At 37.4% G+C, this 24,034-nt stretch overlaps 1 protein-coding gene across 1 annotated transcript; it reads left to right on the top strand.

The window, feature by feature from the left end:
- Window positions 1-11,410: 11,410 nt before the first annotated feature.
- On the top strand, window positions 11,411-11,791 carry LOC107846545. The gene has a single exon (XM_016690904.1). The coding sequence runs from the start codon at window positions 11,411-11,413 to the stop codon at window positions 11,789-11,791; it is 381 nt and encodes a 126-aa protein (XP_016546390.1).
- The last annotated feature ends 12,243 nt before the right edge of the window (window positions 11,792-24,034 follow it).

The raw sequence follows: 24,034 nt of genomic DNA, 5'->3' as shown, positions 1-24,034 counted from the left end.
ACTTCAAATAGGTTTCACTGGAAGTTGGCTTATTTTAAAAGATATAGACTTTAGTTTTTTGCCTTACCTCTGTAGTTATTCCTCAAGGCATGATACTAAGGTCTTGACATCTGTTAAATGTAATTTCTTCTGTTTAGGTCTTGACATCTGTTAAGTGTAATTTCTTCTGCTTACTTCTTAATCTTTGAATTTCTTCCGTATCCTTGTTGCATATTTCAATATGGGGTTTGCCTAATTTAAAGGTTACAGTTCAGTTTGTTGTCCTCATAATTTGTAGATTAAAATTTTGTTGTATGCTTAATTTGTAGATTATCTTTTAGCTTTATCCCTCAATTTATACTTCCAAATCTTTTGAGTTCTGCATTTATCTATATTCGTAAATACCCCTACCCCCTTCTCCTGTTGTTTAACTCTAGAGTAGGCAATATAGTGTAAGACTTTGCATCACGTGAATAGTGTCCATGGTAATAAAAGAAGAGAATACTTGTTCTTACTTGCAGACATTATCTGACATCATTGCAATAGATATAAGCTTGATCCACACTAGGTATGTATCTTAGAACTAATATTGATGAGACCCAATTATTGTCCTTTCATCATTTTCCTATTGGTCAGTGTGGATTATTTATACGGATCAGATTGTGGAGTTATGTTGTGGTTGGTCAGTAGAAGATGATAATCATCTTGAGATGCTCAAAATCATAAGCCTATACCATAGGGATAGATCAATCTCTACCAAGTCAATTTGTAAGTTACTTCTATTAATATAGTAGATAAAGTTCATGTATGTACATGGATTTCGTGCTCTTTCTTCAATTACTTCTTACTTATAAAAATTTATCACATGTAATTTGTAATGACCTAATTTGTGAAATCTTATTTTTATATGATTTAACTATTTTGTCCTTCTCCATAGTTTCTAAATATTAATTTTGGCATGTGAGGATGGTTGACACAATTTTCAATGTCTACTGGAGGAGTTTAACAGTTTGAAGTATTTAGGAGCTTTAAAGGTTTCCTACTTGACATCGGTCAACATTTCTCTTTGAGTGCCGAATAGCTATTTGAATAGTTCCATTAGATTCAAAATATCAAATTTGAATTAGTAGCTGGTTGGTTTGGGTTCAGAGCCTTTAATTTGTAGTTTGATCCTCCGTTTGAAAAATTAGTGAATATGCCTTAAGGAATTTTGGGGGTTAATTTGTTAAAAATATTTTTTTAAAAAATAATTTGACGTTGCCATTGAGTCCAAAATATTGAAATTAGCCTGGTAGCATATATGATATATTTCTGTGGAGTTACTATCAAATTCTGAGGTCTGTTCAGAGCATTGTTGACTTGCCCAAAATAAGCACTTGTTGATATTTGGTGCAAAATCTTTAGCGGTCTTGGTAGCCTCTTTAGTGGCCAAGCATCATTTAAGTGATAGCCTCTTTAGCGTCCTTGTACCGCTTTAGCAGCCATCGCTGTATATAAATTCTATTTTATAATTTTCACTATTTTTGGATTTTGAGCTTCGGATTTGGGCAACTTTTAGAGTTTTCATCACAATTTGAGCTGGGGTAATATCAAAAACTATATTTTCAATACTTTTTATTGAACCATAACATCAAAATACTTTTTAATCTCTGTTTTAACATGAAATTTTGAGGATTTCTCGGGAAAGCTTTAAATGATTTTTCTTTAATTTAGACCTTATTTTTAACTCATTTTTGCGTGGTTTTCAACTGTAGATTCCTTTAACCTTGAGGAATGTATTTCTAAAATAAAATTTTGGTTTTACTTACTTTGTTTTCAAACTCATTTTTCAAATTCATTTTGCCCAGGATAAAATATGGGTAATATGGGTATCAATAGCTTTCTTTTAATGCATAGATACTATATTTGAATATTGTAGTTGATTTCGAGGTTGTTTGAAAGGTAAATGCTCCGTGTTGAAGGACTTTAGGCTTGAATTTTGTTATTTCAAGGTAGGTTGTAGATTAACTTTCATCAGACTGGGTTGGATAGTTAAAAAATAAGTAACATGTTATGAGTTGGGAAAATAACTATGGGATATGACTTTTCTATCTATTATATATTATGTGATGTCAGTGTGGGGGCTTATACTCTGTTGTTATTTACTTATGATATTATATACTACGTTTTGTCCATGTGGGGTCTTTATTTGACATCATTCAACTTATGTGTGTATTTTTCTTGTCTTATTTCCTAATATGATGCTCGTACAAGGGCTTGAATTAGATATTATAGGCCTTATTGAGCACTGTTTGCTTTTATCATGATATAAATGCTCAAGTTATGGGTTGATATGCTATTAATGATGTCTTACATGTACGTTTATTGCAATGGTGCCTAATAAGAACTGATATAATAAATTATTAATATACTGAGCTAATATTTTAGCTCACGTGTACACCTATTTGAATGGATCAGTTATTTTTATATTGGTGTGATCGCGAGCATATCATCCTCATTTTATACATACACATTCATGAGATATTGGTATCATTGAGAAACATTGAGTTTGAAGGAAAATGTATCACTTTTGAAAAATCCTTGACTGAGGTTATTGCCGGCAAGGTTGGTCATGACATTCTGAAAAGCCAAGGCCAAGGTCATTAATTGAGAAGGTTGAGATTGAAAAATTATATAGAATGCGAGCCTCCCATAGGTCCTATCTAGGAAGCGCTGAGGCTTGGAAGGTGTATACAAAATATCCCATCACCATTTGCATTGCATCACATTATTTTTACTTTCTCTATGTGTTTTCTACCATGTTTTTAGTTTTAATATATATGCTTGTCCATTCTCTCTCTCTCTCCCTCTCCCTCTCTCTTTATATATATATTAGAGTTATTGTGGAGACTGTGTGAGCTATCATTTGGGAATTGTTTTTGCTTGCAGGTTGCATGCTCATAGTATTTTGTTTATTTATCTTATTATTTACTTTGCTTAGTCGGCCTATGATACCTATAGAGTACAAATGGACTATACTCACTCTTAGTGTGCCTTTTTGGTACAGATGCAAGTACAAGTAAGATACGCAATGGCTGAGTTCTTGCGTGAGGATTTAGTAATTTTGAGGTACTGGCACGCTTTAGGCTATCAGAGTTGACCCAAGGCCTAATCCTATCTATTGTTATATGTCTTTATTTCAATTTCAGAGTTTGGCTATGTATTTTTCGATTCGATTATATATTAGATACTCTTATACTTATGGCATTAGGTTTTATGGGTTTTTATGACATTTTATTTAGGTTTCCACTTACATTGTGGGGTATCAACTAGACTTCAATTTTAAAGTGTCATCTTAATCTTCTCTTCCTTATTAATATGTTTCTTGTCTTTTTGTTTGATTGGCTTACTTATCAAGGTTGGACCGTAAAAAGTGCAAGTGCCATCATTTCCTTATTTTTGAGTCAGGACAAATTGGTAGTAGAGCATCAGGTTCACCGATCACATAAGTGTAAGAGTAGGATGTCTAGTAGAGTCTCACAAATTAGTACGTAGACGTTCGTATCTATCTTTGAGAGGTTATAATATATCTTTAGGATAAATTTCTCTAATTTAATTTCTTGTTATGTGAGTTGTTCATACCCAATTTTCTAAACTTGTATTCCATTCTTTTCTTTACAGATGGTGAGGACTAAGTCCAAATATTCTAGGGATTCTGAGTTGGCACTCGATATGAGAGACCAAATTACAATATGAGGCAAGGGTCATGGTCGACTTGGAGGTAGAGGATGGGAATGAGGAGGTGCCCCGACCAGCGGACGCGCTAGGGAGGACTCTCTCATACCTGAGGTTGTGTATACCAGAGATAATTATCACACAGGGGGTGCAGGGCCAACTCAAATTCAACAGAGTTTAGTTGACACCCTAGTGCTTTAGGACTTGTTGATTTATTTTTTGAGTTGCTTGGAGTGTGTTCCATTGAGTGTAGCTAGTATTCTCAAACTTTGAGTGGTGTTCCACCATCTATACCACCATCTTCTTATGGTATTCTTTTTTCAGGGGTACAACCATCATCTATGGTACCCCCTATGTGTGGAATCATTATTTGTCAGACTTACTATCCCTCTATTTACTTTGAGTACTATGGTGTCTTCTAATGATCAGAAGAGGTTTGAGATGTTTATCTGCTTGGCTCCTCCCAAGTTTAGTGGAGAAAATGGTGAGGATGACTATAAGTTTTTGATTGATTTCCAGGATAAGATATAAAATCATAGATCCCTTCAATCTTATGAAGTTTATTATACTACCTATTAGTTGAAAAATGTTTCTAGAAATTGGTGGAAATTGCTTTCTAGTTGTAGGCCATTGGGTTTGCCTGTTATGACAGACTCAGTTTTTCCATGAATTTTTTTGGAGAAGTTTGTATCCTACAGTTTAAGAGATCAGATATGGGATGAGTTTGATCACTTAAGGCAAGGTTCCATGACTATTACCAAGTATGAGACATATTTCTATACTCTATCTAGATATTCAGCCGCCAGCATCTCCATTAAGTACAAGAGGATTCAAAAGTTTATGAAGGAATTAGGGGGTCTTTATTAATTGACTACTACTTAGATGGTTGTTTCAAGGGCTTTGTTTTAAAGAATTATTGAGCATGCCAAGTTTATTGAGTCTATTACCTAGGCTACTATGAATACACCAAGATGGTGCACTGTCAGAGAGAGTTTAGTGGACAAGCCTTTCAAGGCAAAGATTTTTCTAGCAGAGGTTTCTGTGAATATTATGGTAGTCCATTTCAGGATATTTTATAGGGATCAGGTTATAGACCTTCAGGTTCTGTGATTTCAGGTAGACAGGCATTAGGTCAGGCGAATGGATATTATAGTTTTCAGTTAATCAATCCAAAGCGATTGTTTTAGTTCTTTCGTGCCCTCTCAGTGTGATACTAGTAATAGATTGGTCATTACATAAGAAATTTTCCTCTGCATACACTAGGTGCTGCCCAATAGGGTTCTCAGATTCAGCTTTGCCTTACACTTATATTAGCCTTACTTTGTCATCACTAGCTCTACAAGGTCTACTGGAGTAACTTTCTGAGACCCCATAACCAGACAGTTCCTGTATACCTTCTGAGCTATGATAGACTTACCTAATAGGGTAGATACTAAGAAAGGCTCTGTTAGGATTTCGGGACTGACTCCAAAGCTGACGGCTATGTAAGAAGTTACAAAAGACAAAAGCTGTAGGATCTAACAAAGTATAAACATGTAAGTGAAAGACTTGTAATGTACCAGTAACTACATAATGAGAACTCTCCTGATCCTATTGGGAATGAAGTGCATAGAGCCTATTTGGGCGCAGCCCACTGGTGGCACTAGAAGCGGCACCCTGATAAGTCATCAATTTGACATCTTTCTAGTACCTTTTATGCCTAAATTATCATGTTTTTTCATTGATTTAATGGTACTCTCTTACGTAATGCCAATTTATGTAGGTAAAAGTAAAAAGAGAAGATTGGACAAGTCATTCAAGTCATCAAGAAGACAAATGTAAAGAAAATGAGTCATCCATTTTGCATCTACTTTGCATTCATTTCACATCTGCTTTGGAGCTGCTAGCCATCTGCTCTCTGTCTGCTCTTCATCCGCTTTGGATCTGCTCAAGAAGATCAAGAATAAGAGGGCGTTTTTGTAATTTCCATCAAATGTAGAGTGGAGTTTAAAAAGAGTCTTTTAGCTCATCTTTGAAGACCTAGTTTTCATCTTTTGGAATATAGCCTCTTTTTTTAGCTTTTTAGCTCCTTTCTTCTCTTTTAGCATCCATCTTTTCATCTTTTGAGAATTTTTTACTAAGCTTGAATGAAAAATATATGTTAGTGATTTTCCATTGAAGAATTATTAAAGCCCCAAGTGTGGAACTACATTATCTCTATTTCTCATGGATGAAGTTAATGATAACTTTGGTATATTCTTTTCCCTTTTATCTATGAGTAGCTAAGTTCTAATCTTGGGGTTATGCTTTCTTAGGTAGTGGTAGTGCATGGGTTTTGGCTAATTATTTTTCTAATTAGTTAGTTGTGATGGATGTTGCATTTATTTCATGAATTAATTGAGAGTTGGGGGTTACAAACTCCAACCACCTTAGAACCCATGTCATTCTTGAAAGAGAAGACATGGGTGAGGAATAAATTCAACCAATAACTTGATTCATTCCATTTAATAATATCTCTTAGACAAAAGGATGTCAATTGAGGTAATAGATATGGGAAATTGTCATACTTGTGAGGTGTTCGAAAGAACCCATTTGTGAAATTTGGTGTTGTCATTGAAATATTGATATGAATACATTGACATCTAGCCTACCCATGACTTTTAGCTAAAAATTGAATAAATGGGCAAATACCCATGCTTGATCCCACACCTATAATTGCATAACCCCAAGGCTTATTCTCTATTGAATTCACTTTTAGCATTCTTCAACGTCAAGCTAGTGCACTAAAATTGAAGTAGTTGTCATTTATAAACACATTCAAACTAAATCCCCCAAACTAAATGGAGTATTTCACGTTACTAGTGTGATGCTTTATTTGCTTCAAATGAAAGGGTTATTTTGAGGCCAAGCTCATGAGGATGCTAATCTACATTTGAAGAATTTTATTGATGTGTGTTCTTTATTTGATATAGCCCACATATCTCAAGAGTCAATCCGGTTGCTTCTTTTCCCATTCTCTTTGATGGGAGAAATGGTCTTATGGTTGCGGTCTTTGCCCACAGGATATATCACTACATGGAGTGAGCTCACGGAGGCATTCTTGGAAAGATATTTTCCTCCTTCTTAAATGTTGCAACTAATAGATGAAATCATCAACTTTCGCTAACTTAATGGCGAAGCGTTATATGAGGTTTGGCAATGGTTCAACAACAAGTTAATACAATTTCTAAATCATGAGGTTCTGGATAAGATTCTTCTCCAAATTTTCTATAGGGCGTTAGATCAATTAAATAAGATGGTAGTCGATAATGAGGCCGAGGGTTCTCTTGTTAGACTGTCATATGGTGTTGCGACAACTTTGTTAGATCAAGTGGCAAAGCAAAGTAGAGGGTGGCACACAAGATATACCGAGGTGGCCATGGAGGCTCCTTCCACATCTTTTATGAGTCAAGAGAAAAAGAAAAAAGATAAAGAAAGAAATGCAAATATGGCTAAATTGATGACACAACTTGATTTTCTTACCAAGCGTGTGATAGGAGCTCCTCCTAAGTCGGTAAACGACATTGCTTCTAAGAGTGATAAAGCTTATGATGATTATGAAATGGAGTCTCTTGATGAAGAAATTTGGTTCTTGTCAAACCAATCGGGGGGTTTCCACCCTACCTACCAAAGGCAAGGCAGGAATCAAGGTTGGAAGAAAGGAGATCGTGATAGAGATTTGGGTGATAGAGATCATGATTGGAGAGATAAAAAGAGAGATTATGATCGGTATGTACCTCCACATAATTAGGCAAAGGGTAAAGAGTCAGGTGACCTGGATAAGCTCAAAAGTGAAGATGTCCTTGCTCGGATTTTAATGGGTGTTGAGGGGACCGACAAGATAGTGAGAGAAATTAAAGGTGACTTCTCACAACTAAATCAAATGGTGACATCTCACTCGGCCTCTATCAAGCAACTCGAAACTCAATTGGGCCAAATCTCTGCACAACTTAATATAGGACCAAAGGGTGGATTACCTAGTAACACAGTTGTTAACCCTAAAAATAATGCTCACATCATGGCTGTTGTCACTAGGAGTGGTTGAACTCTTGGTAAAGATGTTGTTGATCTTGGTGAAAACCCCAATGAAAAGACAAATGATGAAAAAGACAATGCAAAAAGAAAGCGGCTAAAAGATCCAATTGATAATGATCCAAAGCCTAAATTTGAACGACCAACAGTAGTTGAAGAAAATGTTGAAAGTGAGAAAACTCTAAAGGCGATTGAGGATGATACTCCAAAAATAGATAAAACTCCAATTGTTCCATTGCCAAAAATCAAAATTCCTCCCCCATTCCCATAAAGGCTCAAGAAGAAGGATGATGATACCAAGTTTAAGAAGTTCCTTGCAAAGTTTAGCAATTTATTGGTGAATATTTTGTTGCTAGAAGCCTTATAGAAATGCCTGGTTATGCTAAATTTATGAAGGACTTGGTTACAAAGAAGCAAGTCATAGATTTTGAAACAATTGAGGTAACCTATAATTGTAGTGCTATAATGTCTAGCACAATGGTGGTGAAGAAAGAAGATTCGGGTGCATTCACTATTCCTTGCACTATCGGGGTCTACAAATTTGGAAAAGTGTTGTGTGATCTTAAGGCAAGTATTAATTTGATGCCATTTGTTGTGCTTAGAAAGTTAGGCTTGGGTACTCCTAAGCCTACCATTATGAGGCTTCTAATGACTGATCGTTTAATCAAAAAGCCCATTAGTGTGTTGTATGATGTTTTGGTGAAAGTTGACCGGTTTATCTTTTTGGCCTACTTCATTATTCTTGATTGTGAGATTGATCATGAGGTCCTAATCATTCTTGGTAGACCATTCTTAGCTACCGAAAGGGCCTTAGTTGATGTGGAATGTGGGGAGATAAAATTTTAGGTGAACAATAAAGAAGTATCCTTCAATGTGTGTAAGTCCATAAAGTAACCTATGAACTTTCAAGTTATTTTGGTGATTGATGTGGTTGATGATGAGGTGGCTAACACCATTGAAATGGATCTTGTGAATGACCCTTGGTGGGTGTATTGTGCAACTTTGGAAGTGAGGTGGTTGAAGAATATGATGAGGTGGTAGCTTCATTGATGGGTCTTAGATCTTACACCAAGAGCCCAGTCAAATTGGATCTTGATTTGAAAAACTGTAAGAGTCCACCCACCAAGCCGTTTATTATTGAACCACCTCAACTTGAACTTAAGCCGTTACCCTCCCATCCCCAATATATTTCTTTGGTGAGTATAATGCATTGCCAATCATTGTAGTGGTGATCATGAACCTTATCAAGTGGATGCCTTGAAGCAATTGTGAAAAATTTCATTCGTGCTATCGGATGAACTGTCGCAGGCATTATAGGCATTTCTCCCAAAATTTGTTCTCATAAAATCAAGATAAATGTTGATCATGTTCCTAGTGTGGAACATCAAAGGAGACTAAATCAACCGATGCAAGAGGTCGTCAAGAAGGAAATTACTAAGTGGCTTGATGCGGGAGTTGTCTACCAAATTTGAAATAGCACATGGGTAAGTACGGTTTAATGTGTTCCTCAGAAGGGCGGCATGACAGTGGTCCCAAATGAGAATAATGATCTTGTACCTATGTTCCCGGTCACGAGTTGGAGAGTGTGTATGGATTATCACAAATTGAACTCGTGGACCAGGAAAGACACTTTCCCATGTTATTCATGGATCAAATATTAGATAGGCTAGCCGGTCGAGGTTGGTATTGCTTTCTTGATGGTTACTCGGGGTACAATCAAATTTGTATCACCCCAGAAGACCTTGAAAAAACCACTTTCACTTGTCCCTATGGTACATTTGCTTTCAAGCGCATGCCTTTTGGGTTATGCAGTGCGCCAGCCACATTCCAATGATGCATGCTGTCCATTTTTGACAATATGGTAGAGGATACAATGGAGGTTTTCATGGATGACTTCTCCGTGGTTTGGGATTCATTTGATTCTTGCCTCGCTCACTTAAGTGAAGTTCTTGAACGATGTGTGGAGACTAATCTTATTTTGAATTGGGAAAAATGTTATTTCATAGTCAAGGAAGGAATTTTCTAGGCCAAAATTTTTTGGAAAAAGGCATCCAAGTGAATTAAGAAAAAGTTGAGGTGATCGCTAAGTTACCTCCACCGATCTCCGTGAAGGGTGTTAGAAGTTTTCTTGGTCATGCCAAGTTCTATCGGCGCTTTATTAAAGATTTTTCAAAGATTGCTCACCCTTTGTGCAAGCTTCTTGAAAAGGAGGCAAAATTTGAGTTTGATGGTGATTGTGTAAAAGCTTTCAATTGTCTCAACGAACTCCTTGTGTCTGCACCTATCATAGTAGCCCCGGATTGGTCATCGCCCTTTGAATTAATGTGTGATGCAAGTGGTGTTGCTCTAGGTGCAGTTTTGGTCCAAACAAAAGAGAAGTTGTTCAACCCAATTTACTATGCAAGCAAGGCGTTGAATGATGCTCAATGTAACTATACGATTACAGAACAAGAGTTGTTAGTGGTAGTGTATGCTTTCAAAAAGTTTTAGGCCTATTTATTGGGCACAAAAATGGTTGTGCACATAGACCATGTTGCTCTTCGATATCTCATGGCAAATAAAGAGGCAAAACCTCAATTGATTAGGTGGATATTGATCTTACAAGAGTTTGATTTTGAAGTGAAGGATCGAAAGGGGTGTGAGAATCAAGTAGCCGGCCACCTTTCCCGCCTTGAATCCAATCATGAGAAGTTGGGTAAGATTGATATTGATGACACCTTCCCCGGTGAGCTATTCATGTCACTTTCGGGGAGCATTACACCTTGGTATGCAGATTATGCTAACTATATTGTGAGTGGTGTGCTTCCCAATGAGTTAAATCATTATCAAAAGAAGCGGTTCCTATTTGATGTGAAAAAGTATTTTTGGGATGAACCATTTTTGTTTAGGGAGTGTGCGGATGGTGTGATTCATAGGTGTGTCATGGAGGCGGAAATGATAGATATTCTTGAGGCATGTCACTCCTCTCCATTCGGTGATCATCATGGTGGGATCCGAACGGCCGCTAACGTTCTTCAAAGTGGATACTATTGGCCCACCCTTCATAGAGATGCTTATGAGTTGGTGAAAACATGTCCTCAGTGTCAAATACAAGGTGGTGTTTCGAGGAAGCATGAGATGCCTCTTAAGCCCAATCTCGAGGTTAAACTATTTGATGTGTGGGGGATCAACTTCATGGGTCCCTTTGTGAGCTCATATAGTAATAAATATATCTTGGTAGCCATCGATTATATCTCAAAGTGGGTGGAATCCATTGCTTTACCAAACAACGAAGGCAAGAGTGTCACTTTTTTCTTGAAGAAGTACATCTTTACAAGGTTTGGGACTCCAAGGGCAATTATTAGTGATGGTGGCTCTCATTTTTATAATTGATTCATCGGTGCTTTGCTTGATAAGTATGGGGTGAAACATAAGGTTGCTACTCCTTATCATCTCCAAACTAATGGCCAAGTTGATGTTTCAAATTGTGAAATCAAGTCCATGCTTGAGAAAATCGTGAATGTTGGTCGTAAAAATTGCTGAGACAATTCGATGATGCTCTTTGGACATATAGAATGACTATAAAACTCCTATTGGTATGTCCCCCTAACAATTGGTGTTTGGGAAGGATTTTCACTTACCCATTGAGTTAGAACATCAGGTTTTATGGGCTTTAAAGAAGTTGAATATGGATTGGGAGGACGCCTCAAAATCAAGGGTGAATCAACTTCATGAGTGGGAAGAGTTTCGACTCAAAGAATATGAGAGCTTCGTGTTGTACAAAGAGAAGATGAAGAGGTGGCATGATTCCAAAATCTTAAAGCGAGAGTTTCATGTGGGTGATGACGTATTCCTCTTCAATTCAAGATTGAAACTCTTTGCGGGAAAGCTTAGATCGAAATGGTGGGGCCCGTTCGTGATCTCAAATGTTTACCCAAGTGGATCTATTGGGTTGGAAGATCACGAGAAGAAGAAATTTGTGGTGAATGGCCAATTATTGAAGCACTATTATATGGGTGGACCTGGAGCGACTAAGGTTGAGTCACTTTGCTTCAAAGATCCAAAATGATGAGTAAATGATGTCATACCACGACTATAACAACAACACTTCTTGGGAGGCAAACCATGATTTATTTTTGATGTTTTTAATATTTTTGATATTAATTTTAGCTTATTTTTGATTGATTCAATTAATTTCATAAAATTGGGATGCGAGAAAGTTGGCTCGGAGGCTCACGTTCAAGCTCCGAACCAAAAGTTGGCGAGAAAGTTGGCTCGGAGGCTCAAGGCAACCCATCTTATTTTTTTTTTATTATTATTTTATTTTATTATCATGATTTTGGCTAACTAGGAAGAATCAAATATTTGAAAATACTTCCAAAATGTCATTGGCAAGTAAAACAATGTTTTTGAGAAAAAACCAAAAATCTAGTTGTAAGATCAAGGATGTCTTGAGTTTTCTTTGAGTGAGACCATTAAACTCAATTTTTGGCTCTCTCTTTACAAGGATGAGTCGTTGACTCAGAGTAACTTATGAAGCTCAAATTGCTCAAATTGGTTGGAAGACTAAGTTTTGCTCTATGAGTACAATGCCATGAGTGATGAGATTTTTGAATAATTCTTGTGCATTTGTGTAGTCTATAACTTGCCCAGAGTGTACTCAAAGCAAAATTCTAGGTAAGCTTGGTTTGGAGAATAACCCATGGCCCTTTTTGACCCATCACATAGCCAAATTCACACCTAAACATTGTTCCCTAGTTAACCCATTTGAACCTCTTTGACCTTTATTCTTTCTTATTGTAATGATAACCATGCTAAAACACCTAAACCCTTTTGAAAACCTCTGTTTTGGCAGTTAACCTGCTTTGACGCATTGCATGATTCTAGATAATGGATTATAGGCAAAAGCCTAAGTTTAGGGGTTTGTGTATTTGGGAGAAGATGAACAAATAAAAGATAAGAAAGATGTATGTAAGGTTGTCAATACATGTGCTTAAAAGGCGAGAGATGTTCTTGATGATAAAATTAAATAGCCTAGCCTATAGAATTTAAAAACAGAGAAAAATTGAATGAGTGAGGGGCTAAAAGGGCTTATAGGTAGAATATCTCTTGAAAAAGTCAAAGAAGTGAAAGAAAAAAATTGGTGGCTTTGAATGGTTTGGTAAATGCAAAACAAAAAAGTTAGGAAAATATGGGAAATAATTTGAAAAAGAATAAGGTGGGTGGTTTGAAAATTTTGGGGGTAGAAACGATTGAGAGGTTGCATTGAAGGAGGTCTTTTAGTCACTTGAGCCATATATATTCCTTCCCGTATCTTAAATCTTCATCTTGACCCACAAGACCTTGGTGATTCCAAACTAAGTAAGTCAACATTAGTGGCGAAAAACACAAAGGGCAAGCCTATGGTTCTATTCAATGTACTTGAATTTCTTTATGAGGGTGAGTGTGAATTCTTTATTTATTTGAGATCCCTTAAGAATTGAAATATCTTTGGTGTGTGGAGCTAACTATTGCGTGTGAGAGGCATCGGTACTTGTGGGCAGAGGGTGATATTTTACGACCGATTTGGGTAAATGAGTGAAGTAAGTTGCATTGTGAAGATTGAGACAATCTTTGATGATTTTGTGTCTTATCTTAAGATGTTTTGTTTCATTATATACAAACTTGCATCCTTGCCTCATAAATATGTGCTTATTGAAAAGCTTTGGTTTATTTGTTGCCATGACATGTGTGGAAAGTGTTTGTAGAGGTTTGTTAGCCTATTTATTTAGTGTAGCTTTCTTCTAGGTGGACTTGATTTAAATACCCTATCTCATTGAATTATTCTTGGTTTCTTGAGGATAAGCAATAGTTTAAGTTTGGGGGTTGATAAGTCGTCAATTTGACGACTTGCTAGCACCTTTTAAGCCTAAATTATCATGCTTTTTCATTGATATGATGGTACTCTCTTACGTAATGCCAATTTATGTAGGTAAAAGTAAAAATAGAAGATTGGGCAAGTCATTCAAGTCATCAAAAGGCCAAATGTGAAGGAAATGAGTCATCCGCTTTACATCCGCTTCACATCTGCTTTGGAGTTGCTAGCCATCTGCTCTCTGTCTGCTCTTCATCCGCTTTGGATCCGCTCAAGCAGATCAAGAATAAGGTGGCAATTTTGTAATTTCCATCAAATGTAGAGTGGGGTTTAAAAGGAGTCTTTTAGCTCATCTTTGAAGACCTAGTTTTCATCTTTTGGAATATAGCCTCTCTTTTAACTTTTTAGCTCCTCTCTTCTCTTTTAGCATCCATCTTTTCATCTTTTGAGAATTTTGTACTAAGCTTGAATGAAAAATATATGTTCGTGATTTTCCATTGAAGAATTATTAAAGCCGCAAGTGTGGAACTACGTTGTCTCTATTTCTCATGGATGAAGTTAATGATACCTTTGGTATATTCTTATCCCTTTTATCTATGAGTAGGTAAGTTCCAATCTTGGGGTTATGCTTGCTTAGGTAGTGGTAGTGCATGGGTTTTAGCTAATTATTTTTCTAATTAGTTAGTTGTGATGGGTGTTGCATTTATTTCATGAATTAATTGAGAGTTGGGGGTTGCAAACTCCAACCACCCTAGAACCCATGTCATTCTTGAAAGAGAAGACATGTGTGAGGAATAAATACAACCAATAACTTGAATCATTTCATTTAATGATATCTCTTAGACATACGGATGCTAATTGAGGCAATAGATAAGGGAAATTGTCACATTTGTGAGGTGTTCGAAAGAACCCATTTGTGAAACTTGGTGTTGTAATTGAAAGATTGACACCAATACATTGACATCTAGCCTACCCATGAATTTTAGCTAAAAATTGAATAAATGGCCAACTACCCATGTATGATCCCACGCAAATAATTGCATAACCCTAAGGCTTATTCTTAATTGAATTCACTCTTAGCATTCTTCAATGTCAAGCTAGTGTACTAAAATTGAAGTAGTTGTCTTTTATAAACACATTCAAACTAAATCCCCCAATTTTATATTTATGCTTGCTTTATTCACACTATGGGTCATCTTTTATTAAACTATCAATACTGTAGAGTTTTGAATTCTATGTTTTCAGTACTTGTAGATTCGACCCCAACCTAAGTTAGGTTATTATATTGACAACGATCACTTACACCCATTCAAGAATGTAATTTGAGCGTTATCACACCCTGCTGAGACGAGCGACCAAATTGAACTGTGGGACGGTTATACTGACTCTGCGAACCCAACTGAAGACATTCTCTGATCTTATGGCCTGGCTTACCATACCCAAAACACACGTCGTTGCCAGCCCTGCAGACACCCTAATGGTTTCTGCCACATTTCTGGCAAAGAGGATTTGTTTTAGTACTAATCACACTACCCTGAGATTTAGAGCCTGGCGCCCTATCCTTATTATCATTCCTGAATTTGGGCATCGATGCACTAGCCGAAGATAGAGTTAGGACTAAAAATTTTGGGCAGAACTGAGAACGGTTACCACCTTCTGACTTTGGCTGAGCGAAACTGAAAGTATTGGTCCTAGCCCTTTTATTATCCCTCTCTTTCTCCTTAGCCTTCTGTTCCTCAATCTGCTGAGCATGGACCATCAACCTAGACAAGTCCATCTACTTAATCAACATTGCGGTCTAACACTCCTTGACTGCACTGTTAGATACACCAGACACGAACTTGCTCATCTTAGATCTGCTATCAGCTACCATATGAGCAGCATATCGAGCCAACTGTGTAAATTTGAGGGAATACTCTTTCACACTCATGTTGCCTACTTCAGGTTGATAAACTCTAACACCTTAGCCTCTCTCAACTCCAATGGAAAGAACCTATCTTAAAAGGCAGTAATAAACTCCTCCCATTCTATAGGCCCTCCATCTGTGCTTCTATCAACCTTTTGCTGCTTAGACCAAGTATGAGCTACATCTTGCAGCTGATAGGAAGCTAAATCACCACTCTCACTTGCAGTTACTCCTATAATATCTGTTACTTTCTGCATCATGTCGAGGAATTCTTGTGGACCCTCTTCAGACTTAGACCCTGAAAATGGAGGAGGGTTCATTCGGGTGAAGTCCCCAATTCTAGCTGCAGTAGTATTAGCCACTGGGTTGGCCTAAACAATAGTTGGTCAAACATTCTGAGCTACCACAAAATAGGCTAGAGTGGTGAATGTTGCTCTGAATTCTGTGTGAGAAACGTGCTCATTCAGGGGATCTTCCTAAATAGGCAGAGGTGTTGGCTGGTTCCCAGCTCTTCTTTCATTACTCTTTCTGGGAGGCATGTTCTGTAAATAGAGGGAAATATTGGATAAGATCGAGTGTTTAACTTGAGCTCATCCTCACTCTCACGATATGAACACTGAAAGAAGGGAACATTTCCTAAAACTCCTCGTACCCTCTTATACATAAGAGTGGCGCGCAACACACTCATGCACAAGACTCTACTTGACGCGACTTTTAGACTCCCTAGGACACTTTAGAACCTTAGGATCTGATACCAAGTTTTTAATGCCTCGAGACTATACCCTGGGCGTCACACGATACTTACGACCCCAAAGGACCACAAGATAATGAGAATTTGCCTTTTGGGAGGCTTAATTTTGTGTTATAGCTGAATAATATAGGGAGAAAATGACCCAATTACCACCACAAACCCATAACTTAATACACAAAACATGCTCAGTGATGCGATAGGTGACATATCACGTCTATGGTAGTGACGCGATTACCGACGCATCGCGTCCATGATGACGACGTATCCTGATCACGTTGGCTTGCTATTTTGGTCATCCAAATGTGTCTCAAAAAATGTCCACAAATTCTAAAACTCACCTGAGATGACCTATAGATAACCTTAATCATGAATCAATTCAAAAATTAACAATCTAAGATCGGAAAGATCGAAAATGAGACTTTTAAAATATTAAGGCAAAAAATTAGACTAAGTCTTAACACTTCATTGAAATTTTCTAAGTCTGGGACCTCTTTTGGCATGCTATAAAGGACTAAAATAGGCTAGGACTTTCCGGGGTCTTATAATATCTCGCAATTTGGAACATTCGTCCTCGAATGGGACTGATTAAGCTGAGAGGAACTGAGGTACTACAACTGTACCAACGTGCATAGCTAAAACATGACTGAATCTTAAGATATGACACATGACTGAACTGATTAATGAATGCATGAATAATATGAGAATAATCTATAGTTGAAACTAAGCATGAAACCGAGTAAATCTAAGAAAAACTGTTACCTTAGGATGAGTTTGAGTTTGTGGAGAAGAGATAGGGTACTTAGTTTGCATGTCTGCTTCTGCTTCCTAAGTGGCTCTCTCAATGGACTGGTTCCTCCAAAGAACTTTGACCAAGCGAACTTCTTTGTTCCTTAGTCTGTGAGTCTGATGATTGAGGATTTCGACGGGGACTTCTTTGTAAGAGAGACTCTTCTGAATATCTACAGTCTTTATAGGGAATACCATTGTTGGGTCACCTATGCACTTCTTTAGCTAGGAGACATGAAATATTGGGTTCACTGATGCTAAGACTGCAGGAAACTCAAGTTCATAGGCTACCTTTCCGAAATGACTCAGAATCTTACAAGGACCAACATATTGGGGACTAATCTTCCCCTTCTTTCCAAACCTCTTTAATCCCTTCATGGGAGAGATTTTCAAGTACACAAAGTCATCAATCTCAAATTCAAGATCTTTCTTTCTCATATCTGCAAACAATTTTTGTCAACTCTAGGCTATTTTAAGCCTCTCCCTAATCAACTGTACTTTCTCTAAAGCATCAAACACCAACTTAGGCCCCATAACTGCGGCCTCACCTATTTAAACCAACCAATGATATATCTATATCTCCTCCCATAAAGAGCCTCAAATGAAGCCATCTGAATACTAGAATGATAAATATTATTATATGCAAACAATCAAAGGTAAGTGGTCATCCCAACTGGCCTTAAAGTCAACGACACACACTCTCAATATATCCTCTAGAGTCTGAATGGTCCTTTCTACTTAGCCATTTATCTGAGGATGGAAGATTATACTGAGATGGACTTGGGTATCAAGACCCTTTTAAAAGGCTTTCCAAAAGTAAGAGGTGAAATGCGCACCTCTATCTGAAATAATGGACAATAGGACACCGTGTAACCTAACCAACTCTCTGATATAGAACTTGGTATAGTCCTCAACTGAATAAGAAGTATGGAATGGCAAGAAATAGGCGTACTTGGTCATCCTGTCTACAATGACCTAAATCGAATCGTGCTGATGATGATTACGAGGCAAACCCATCATGAAGTCCATGTTCACTTCTTCCCACTTCCATGTAGGAATATTGAACTCCTACATAGAACCACTAGGATTTTGGTGCTTAATCTTCAGCTGCTGACATGTAGAGCACTTAGCCACAAACTCTGTAATGTCTCTCTTTATCCTACTCAACCAATAGACTTCTCATAAATTACGATATATCTTAGCGGCCCCTGGATGAATAAAGTAACGCACACCATACGCTTCAGAAAGAATTCGTTATCTCACATCATCTATACATGGCACACATAGCCTACTCTAGCAAAACAACACATCATCTCCCCCTTGGGAGAAAACCTCCACTTTTTAGTCTCTACTGACTCTTTCAGCTTAACTAAACTGGGATCCCTATCCTGCTTTTCGTTCACCTCAGAAAATAAAGAAGATTCTGAACCATTCTGCACCTAAACACTACCCTCAGCTCAATCAACAAAACGGACACCTAGTCTGGTAAGCTGATGAACTTGCTAAACTAACTTCTTCTTACCATGTTCCACGTAAGAAATACTACCCATGGACAACCTAATGAGGGTATTTTCCACTATATTGGCCTTGCCTAGATAATACAAAACACTCGTATCATAATCTTTCAATAATATAACCACCTCCTCTTAAGTGGATTCAGATCATTCTGCGAAAACACATATTGCAAGCTTTTGTGGTCTTCGAACACATCAACATGCACCCCATACAAATAGTGCCTCTAAATCTTTAAGGCAAACACAATAGCTGCTAGCTCAAGTTCATGGGTGGGATAATTCTTTTCATGGGGCTTAAGTTGTCTAGAGGCATAGGCTATAACCTTCCATCTCTGCACCAAAACACACCCCAAACCAACTCTGGAAGCATCACAGTATACAACAAATCAGTCTGAACCATCGGCCAAAGTCAAAACTAGGGTTGTAGTAAGTCAGTCTTCAACTCCTGAAAACTCTTCTCATAAGAATCTGGCCACTAGAACTTGATTTTCTTCTGAGTCAATTTGTACATGGGGGATGCAATAGATGAAAATCCTTCAACAAACTATCGGTAATAGCCAGCCAAACCCAAGAAACTCATGATATTTGACGGAGAGATAGGCCTGGTCCAGTTTCTCACTGCTTTGGTCTTTTAAGGAAAACTCTGATGCCATCACTGAAACTTTGTGACCAAGGAAAGATACTGACCAAGTTGGTGAACAACTGATAGGCTTTGAGAGTCTGTAATACTATTCTGAGGTCTGCGTGATCATTTTTATTGCGGGAGTAAACAAGAATGTCATCAATGAAGACTATGACAACATGTCCAAGTACTACTTGAACACTCGATTCATCAAGTCCTTAAAGGTTTTTGGGGCATTAGTGAGACCAAAGGACATGACTAGAAATTCAAAGTGACTATATCGGGTTCTGAAAGTTGTTTTTAGGATGTCACATTCTCTTACTCTGAGCTAATAATAGCCGGATCTGAGGTCTATCTTAAAAAAGTAACTGGCACCCTGAAGTTGGTCAAATAAGTCATCGATTTTAGGAAGTGGAAATTTATTCTTAAAGGTGACTGTGTTCAACTGGTGGTAGTTTTACACATTCTACGAAAACCATTTTTCTTTCGCATGAATAGAATTGGTGCACCCCAAGGAGATACACTGGGCCTGATAAACCCTTTGTCTAAGAGGTCTTTCAACTATTCTTTTAACTCTTTAAGTTCAGCTGGATCCATTCTGTATGGCGTAATAAAAATTGGTTGAGTATTGGGAAAAAATCTATTCTGAAGTCAATTTCCCTTTCGAGAGGAACTCTAGGGAGATCTTTGAGAAATATATTTGGAAATTTACTTGCGAATGGAATGACTCAAGATTAGAAGTATCGAAACTATAGTCTTTGACTCGCACCAGATGATAGACATACCCATTAGATATCATTTTTCTCACTCTAAGGTAAGTGTTGAAGTACTACCCCTTCATTCTAGAACTGGTTTATTCGAGAACTGAAAATAGACAAATCTGTTTCTACAATTAACTGAAGCATAACATGAATGGAGCCAATCCATGCTAGGAATGACGTCAAAATCTATCATCTCTAGCTCTACAAGGTCTGTTGAAGTAAATTTATGAGACACCATATCCAGAAAACTCCTGTATACCCACCTGGCTATGATAGACTTACCCATAAGGGTAGACGACTAAAAAAGGCTTTGTTAGGATATTGAGACTACTCCAAAGTTGACGTTTATGTAAGGAGTTACAAAAGATAGAGAAACTCCAGGATCTAACAAAGAATAAATATGTAAGTGAAAGACTTGCAACATACCAGTAACTACATCAGGATAACTCTTCTAATTCTATTAGGACTGAAATACATAGAGCCTATTTGGGCGCTGCCTACTGGTGGCACTAGAAGCGGCACCTTGCTGAGATGGGCGACCAGACTGAACTAGGGGATAGTTATACTGACTCTGTAAACCCACCTGAGGACATTCTCTGATCCTATGGCCTGGCTACTACACTTGAAACACACGTCACTGCCAGCCTTACAGACACCCTGATAGTTTTTGCCATATTTTTGGCAAAGAGGATTTGTTCTAGCACTGTTCACACTACCCTGAGATTTAGAGCCTGGTGCCCTATACTTATTATCATTCCTAAATTTGGGCATCGGTGCACTAGCTGAAGACAGAGCTAGAACTGAAGATTTTAGGCAGAACTAAGGACGGTTACCACCTTCTGACTTTCACTGAGTGAAAATAAAGCTACTTGTTCTAGCCCTCTTGTTCTCCCCCTCTTTCTTCTTAGCCTTTTGTTTTTGAATCAGCTGAGCATGGACCATCAACCTAGATATTTCCATCTTCTTAATAGCATTGTGGCACTACACTCTTTAACCACACTATCATATACCCCAGACACGAACTTACTCATCTTAGAACTGCTATCAACTACTACATGAGGAGCATATTGGGACAACTGAGTAAATTTGAGGGAATAATCTTTCAAACTTATCTTTCCCTACTTTAGGTTGATGAAATCTAACACCTTAGCCTCTCTCAACTCCAACGAAAAGAACCTATACAAAAAAGCAGTAGCAAACTCCTTCCATTCTATAGGCCCTGCATCTGTGCCTCTATCTACTTTCCACTGCTTAAACCACGTATGAGCTACATCTTGCAACTGATAGGCAGCTAACTCAATACTCTTATTAGCAATTACCCCTATAATGTCTTTTACCTTCTGCACCATGTCAAGGAATTCCTATGGACCTTCTTCAAACTTAGACCCTAAAAATAAAGAAGGGTTCATTCGGGTGAAGTCCCAAATTCTAGTTGTAGTAATATTGTCCACTGGGTTGGCTTGAAAAATAGTTGTTCGAACATTCTGAGCTACCACAGAATGGGCTAGAGTGGTGAACGCTACTCTAAATTTTGCGTGAAAAATATGCTCATTTAGGGTGTGTTCCTGAACAAGTGGAGGTGTTGGCTTGTTCCCAGCTCTTCTTTCGTTAGTCTTTCTGGAAGGAATGTTCTTTAAATAGAAGGAAAAGTTGGATTAAATCGAGAGATTAACTTGAGCTCATGCTCATTCACACGATATAAACACTGAAAGAAGGGAACCTTTCCTAAAATTCCTCGTAGACTTTTACACATAAGCATGTCATGATACACACCCATGCACAAGACTTTACTTGACACGAATTTCAGACTCCTAGGACACTTTAGAGCCTTAGGCTCTGATACCAAGTTTTTAATTCCCCGAGACTACACCCTGGGTGTCACACAGTGCTTACGACCCTGAAGGACCACAAGCTAACCCATGATTGGTACCTACTGTGAGTACTGAATAATAATCATGAAACATATGTAGATGTAAAACTAAAAATGCCATAAGGTTCATAAAACTTAATCAATTCTGAGTATATCTGTAGAATAACTGCAAACTGAAAGTGTCTGAAAGCCTCTAAACATCTAAAATAAAAGATTTGATGGGACAGTCCCTAACTAACTCCAACTACTGTCTGTAAAAAACTAAACTACTAAAAATACTATAAGAAATGTAATGACTAAATAAATATCATATCCTCGATAGATGAGGACATACTACTATAGCTATAACTGATAGAATGATCTAGCTATGTACGGTCAAAAATCTGAGCATCTAAACCTATGATATGAGACATCATAGAACAAAGAAAGAGTATGCATCAGTACTTTGAATATACTGGTATGCTAGGTGAGGTTAGGCTAGTATACATGGGTTCACATGCATGAGATTAATAACTAAATATCATGAAGTAACTAGATAAGAGTATGTGCAAGACTGGGACTACTGCAAGTATTGAACACGTAATACCAAGCATTTATCATCTATTTGAATTAGTCTAAAGCTGAAGTACTGAGCTTCTGATAACTAATAACTAAAAGTTATGATCGTGTAGACCTGAACTGAGTTCTGTAGTGAATACTGAATACTAAATACTAAAATTGTAACCATAGGAGTTATTATCTAACCGACATACTCTGATTATTGACTGATTTAGGGTCCAACCTATAATCCCAGTTTGAAGGGTGTTAGCACCATGCCACGGGTTACTAACATTAGTTAGGTCAACCCAAATTTGGCAGGAAGACTCATGAGATGTATATAGTTATGTCAACCCTAATCTGACATGAAGATGTTTACCCTACGCTGGCTATATAGTTCTATAACTCAGGGACTGCTACTAAGGGTCAAACCTTGGGTTCACTCAATGCTGAATCCTACTCCCAACTGAATCGACACTAAACTGATCATTAGACTGTACAAGACTTGACTGAACTCACACAGATTCGATTGACTGAGCGAATACTACTATTTGGGATACTACAGAATCATTCTATTTCGATGGGAAACTAGATAAATAGCTAAATTTTGGGTATTCAATACCCCAGGACTCAATAAAATAGATAATGGGACCATATCTCAACTTTAAAAGTATCACACATAGATTTTCATGCATAATTTCTTCACATAGATATTTTTTCAAACACCTAGGATGCATAAATCTTGTACATGAGAATCAGCAATATATGAATGCCATGACTACTATATAAACATCACAATTCAAGGATATAACATGATGGTTACATAAATCAACACACATTCTAGTTTATTTACATGAAACTCAAAATATTCTTGGCTTGAAACCCATACAACAACACATACATGAACACAATTCCATTCAAGAATGTAAATCATAATCTGAGTTTTAGAAGAAAAAGAGTCTTGAACTCAAGATAGGAAGGGAACCAAGGATGAACACCTAAACATACCTTGATTGTTGAATTCATGAGAATTATTGGTGATTTCTTGGAACTTGATCTTAGACTTGATGAACTAGGATCTTGCTCTAGAGGGAATTTGTGAAATAATGAGTGAATTTGCCTTTTGGGAGGCTTAATTTGGTGTTATAGCTGAATAATATAAGGGAAAAATAACCCAATTACCCCCCACAAACCCGTAACTTAATACAAAAAACAAGCCTAGTGATACGACAAGTGACGCAGTGTGTCGATGGAATCAATGCGATTATTGATGCATCGCGTCGATGATGATGATGCGATAGCCAATGCGACGCATCTTGATTGCATTGGTTTGCTATTTTGGTCATCCAAATATTTCTCAAATGATGTCCAAAAATACCAAAACTCACCTGAGATGACCTATAGATAACCCTGATTATGAATCAATTTAAAAATTAACAATCTAAGATCAGAAAGATAAAAAATAAGACCTTTAAAATATTGAGGCCAAAAGTAAAACTATGTCTTAATATTTAGCTGAAATTTTCTAAGTCTGGGACCTCTTTGGGCATGCTATAAAGGATTGAAATGAGCTAGGACTTTGCGGGGTCTTACAGTTATGCCAAGATTGTGACCTTAGCTACGCCAGGTGTGCCAAGGTTAGCTTGGAAGGGTATGCTTAATTCAGGTCCAAAAGGTGCTATATCATTTTTATATGTTCGTCGCATGGTAA

This window comes from Capsicum annuum, chromosome 11, assembly GCF_002878395.1.
Source record: "Capsicum annuum cultivar UCD-10X-F1 chromosome 11, UCD10Xv1.1, whole genome shotgun sequence".
Lineage (NCBI taxonomy): Eukaryota > Viridiplantae > Streptophyta > Magnoliopsida > Solanales > Solanaceae > Capsicum > Capsicum annuum.
Note: the sequence above shows the minus strand (reverse complement) of the source record. Positions and strands in the feature narration are given on the sequence as shown.

What these genes read in the sequence shown, in the direction of transcription:
- LOC107846545 (XM_016690904.1), top strand. Translation starts at nt 11,411, where the DNA reads ATGGATTGGGAGGACGCCTCAAAATCAAGGGTGAATCAACTTCATGAG.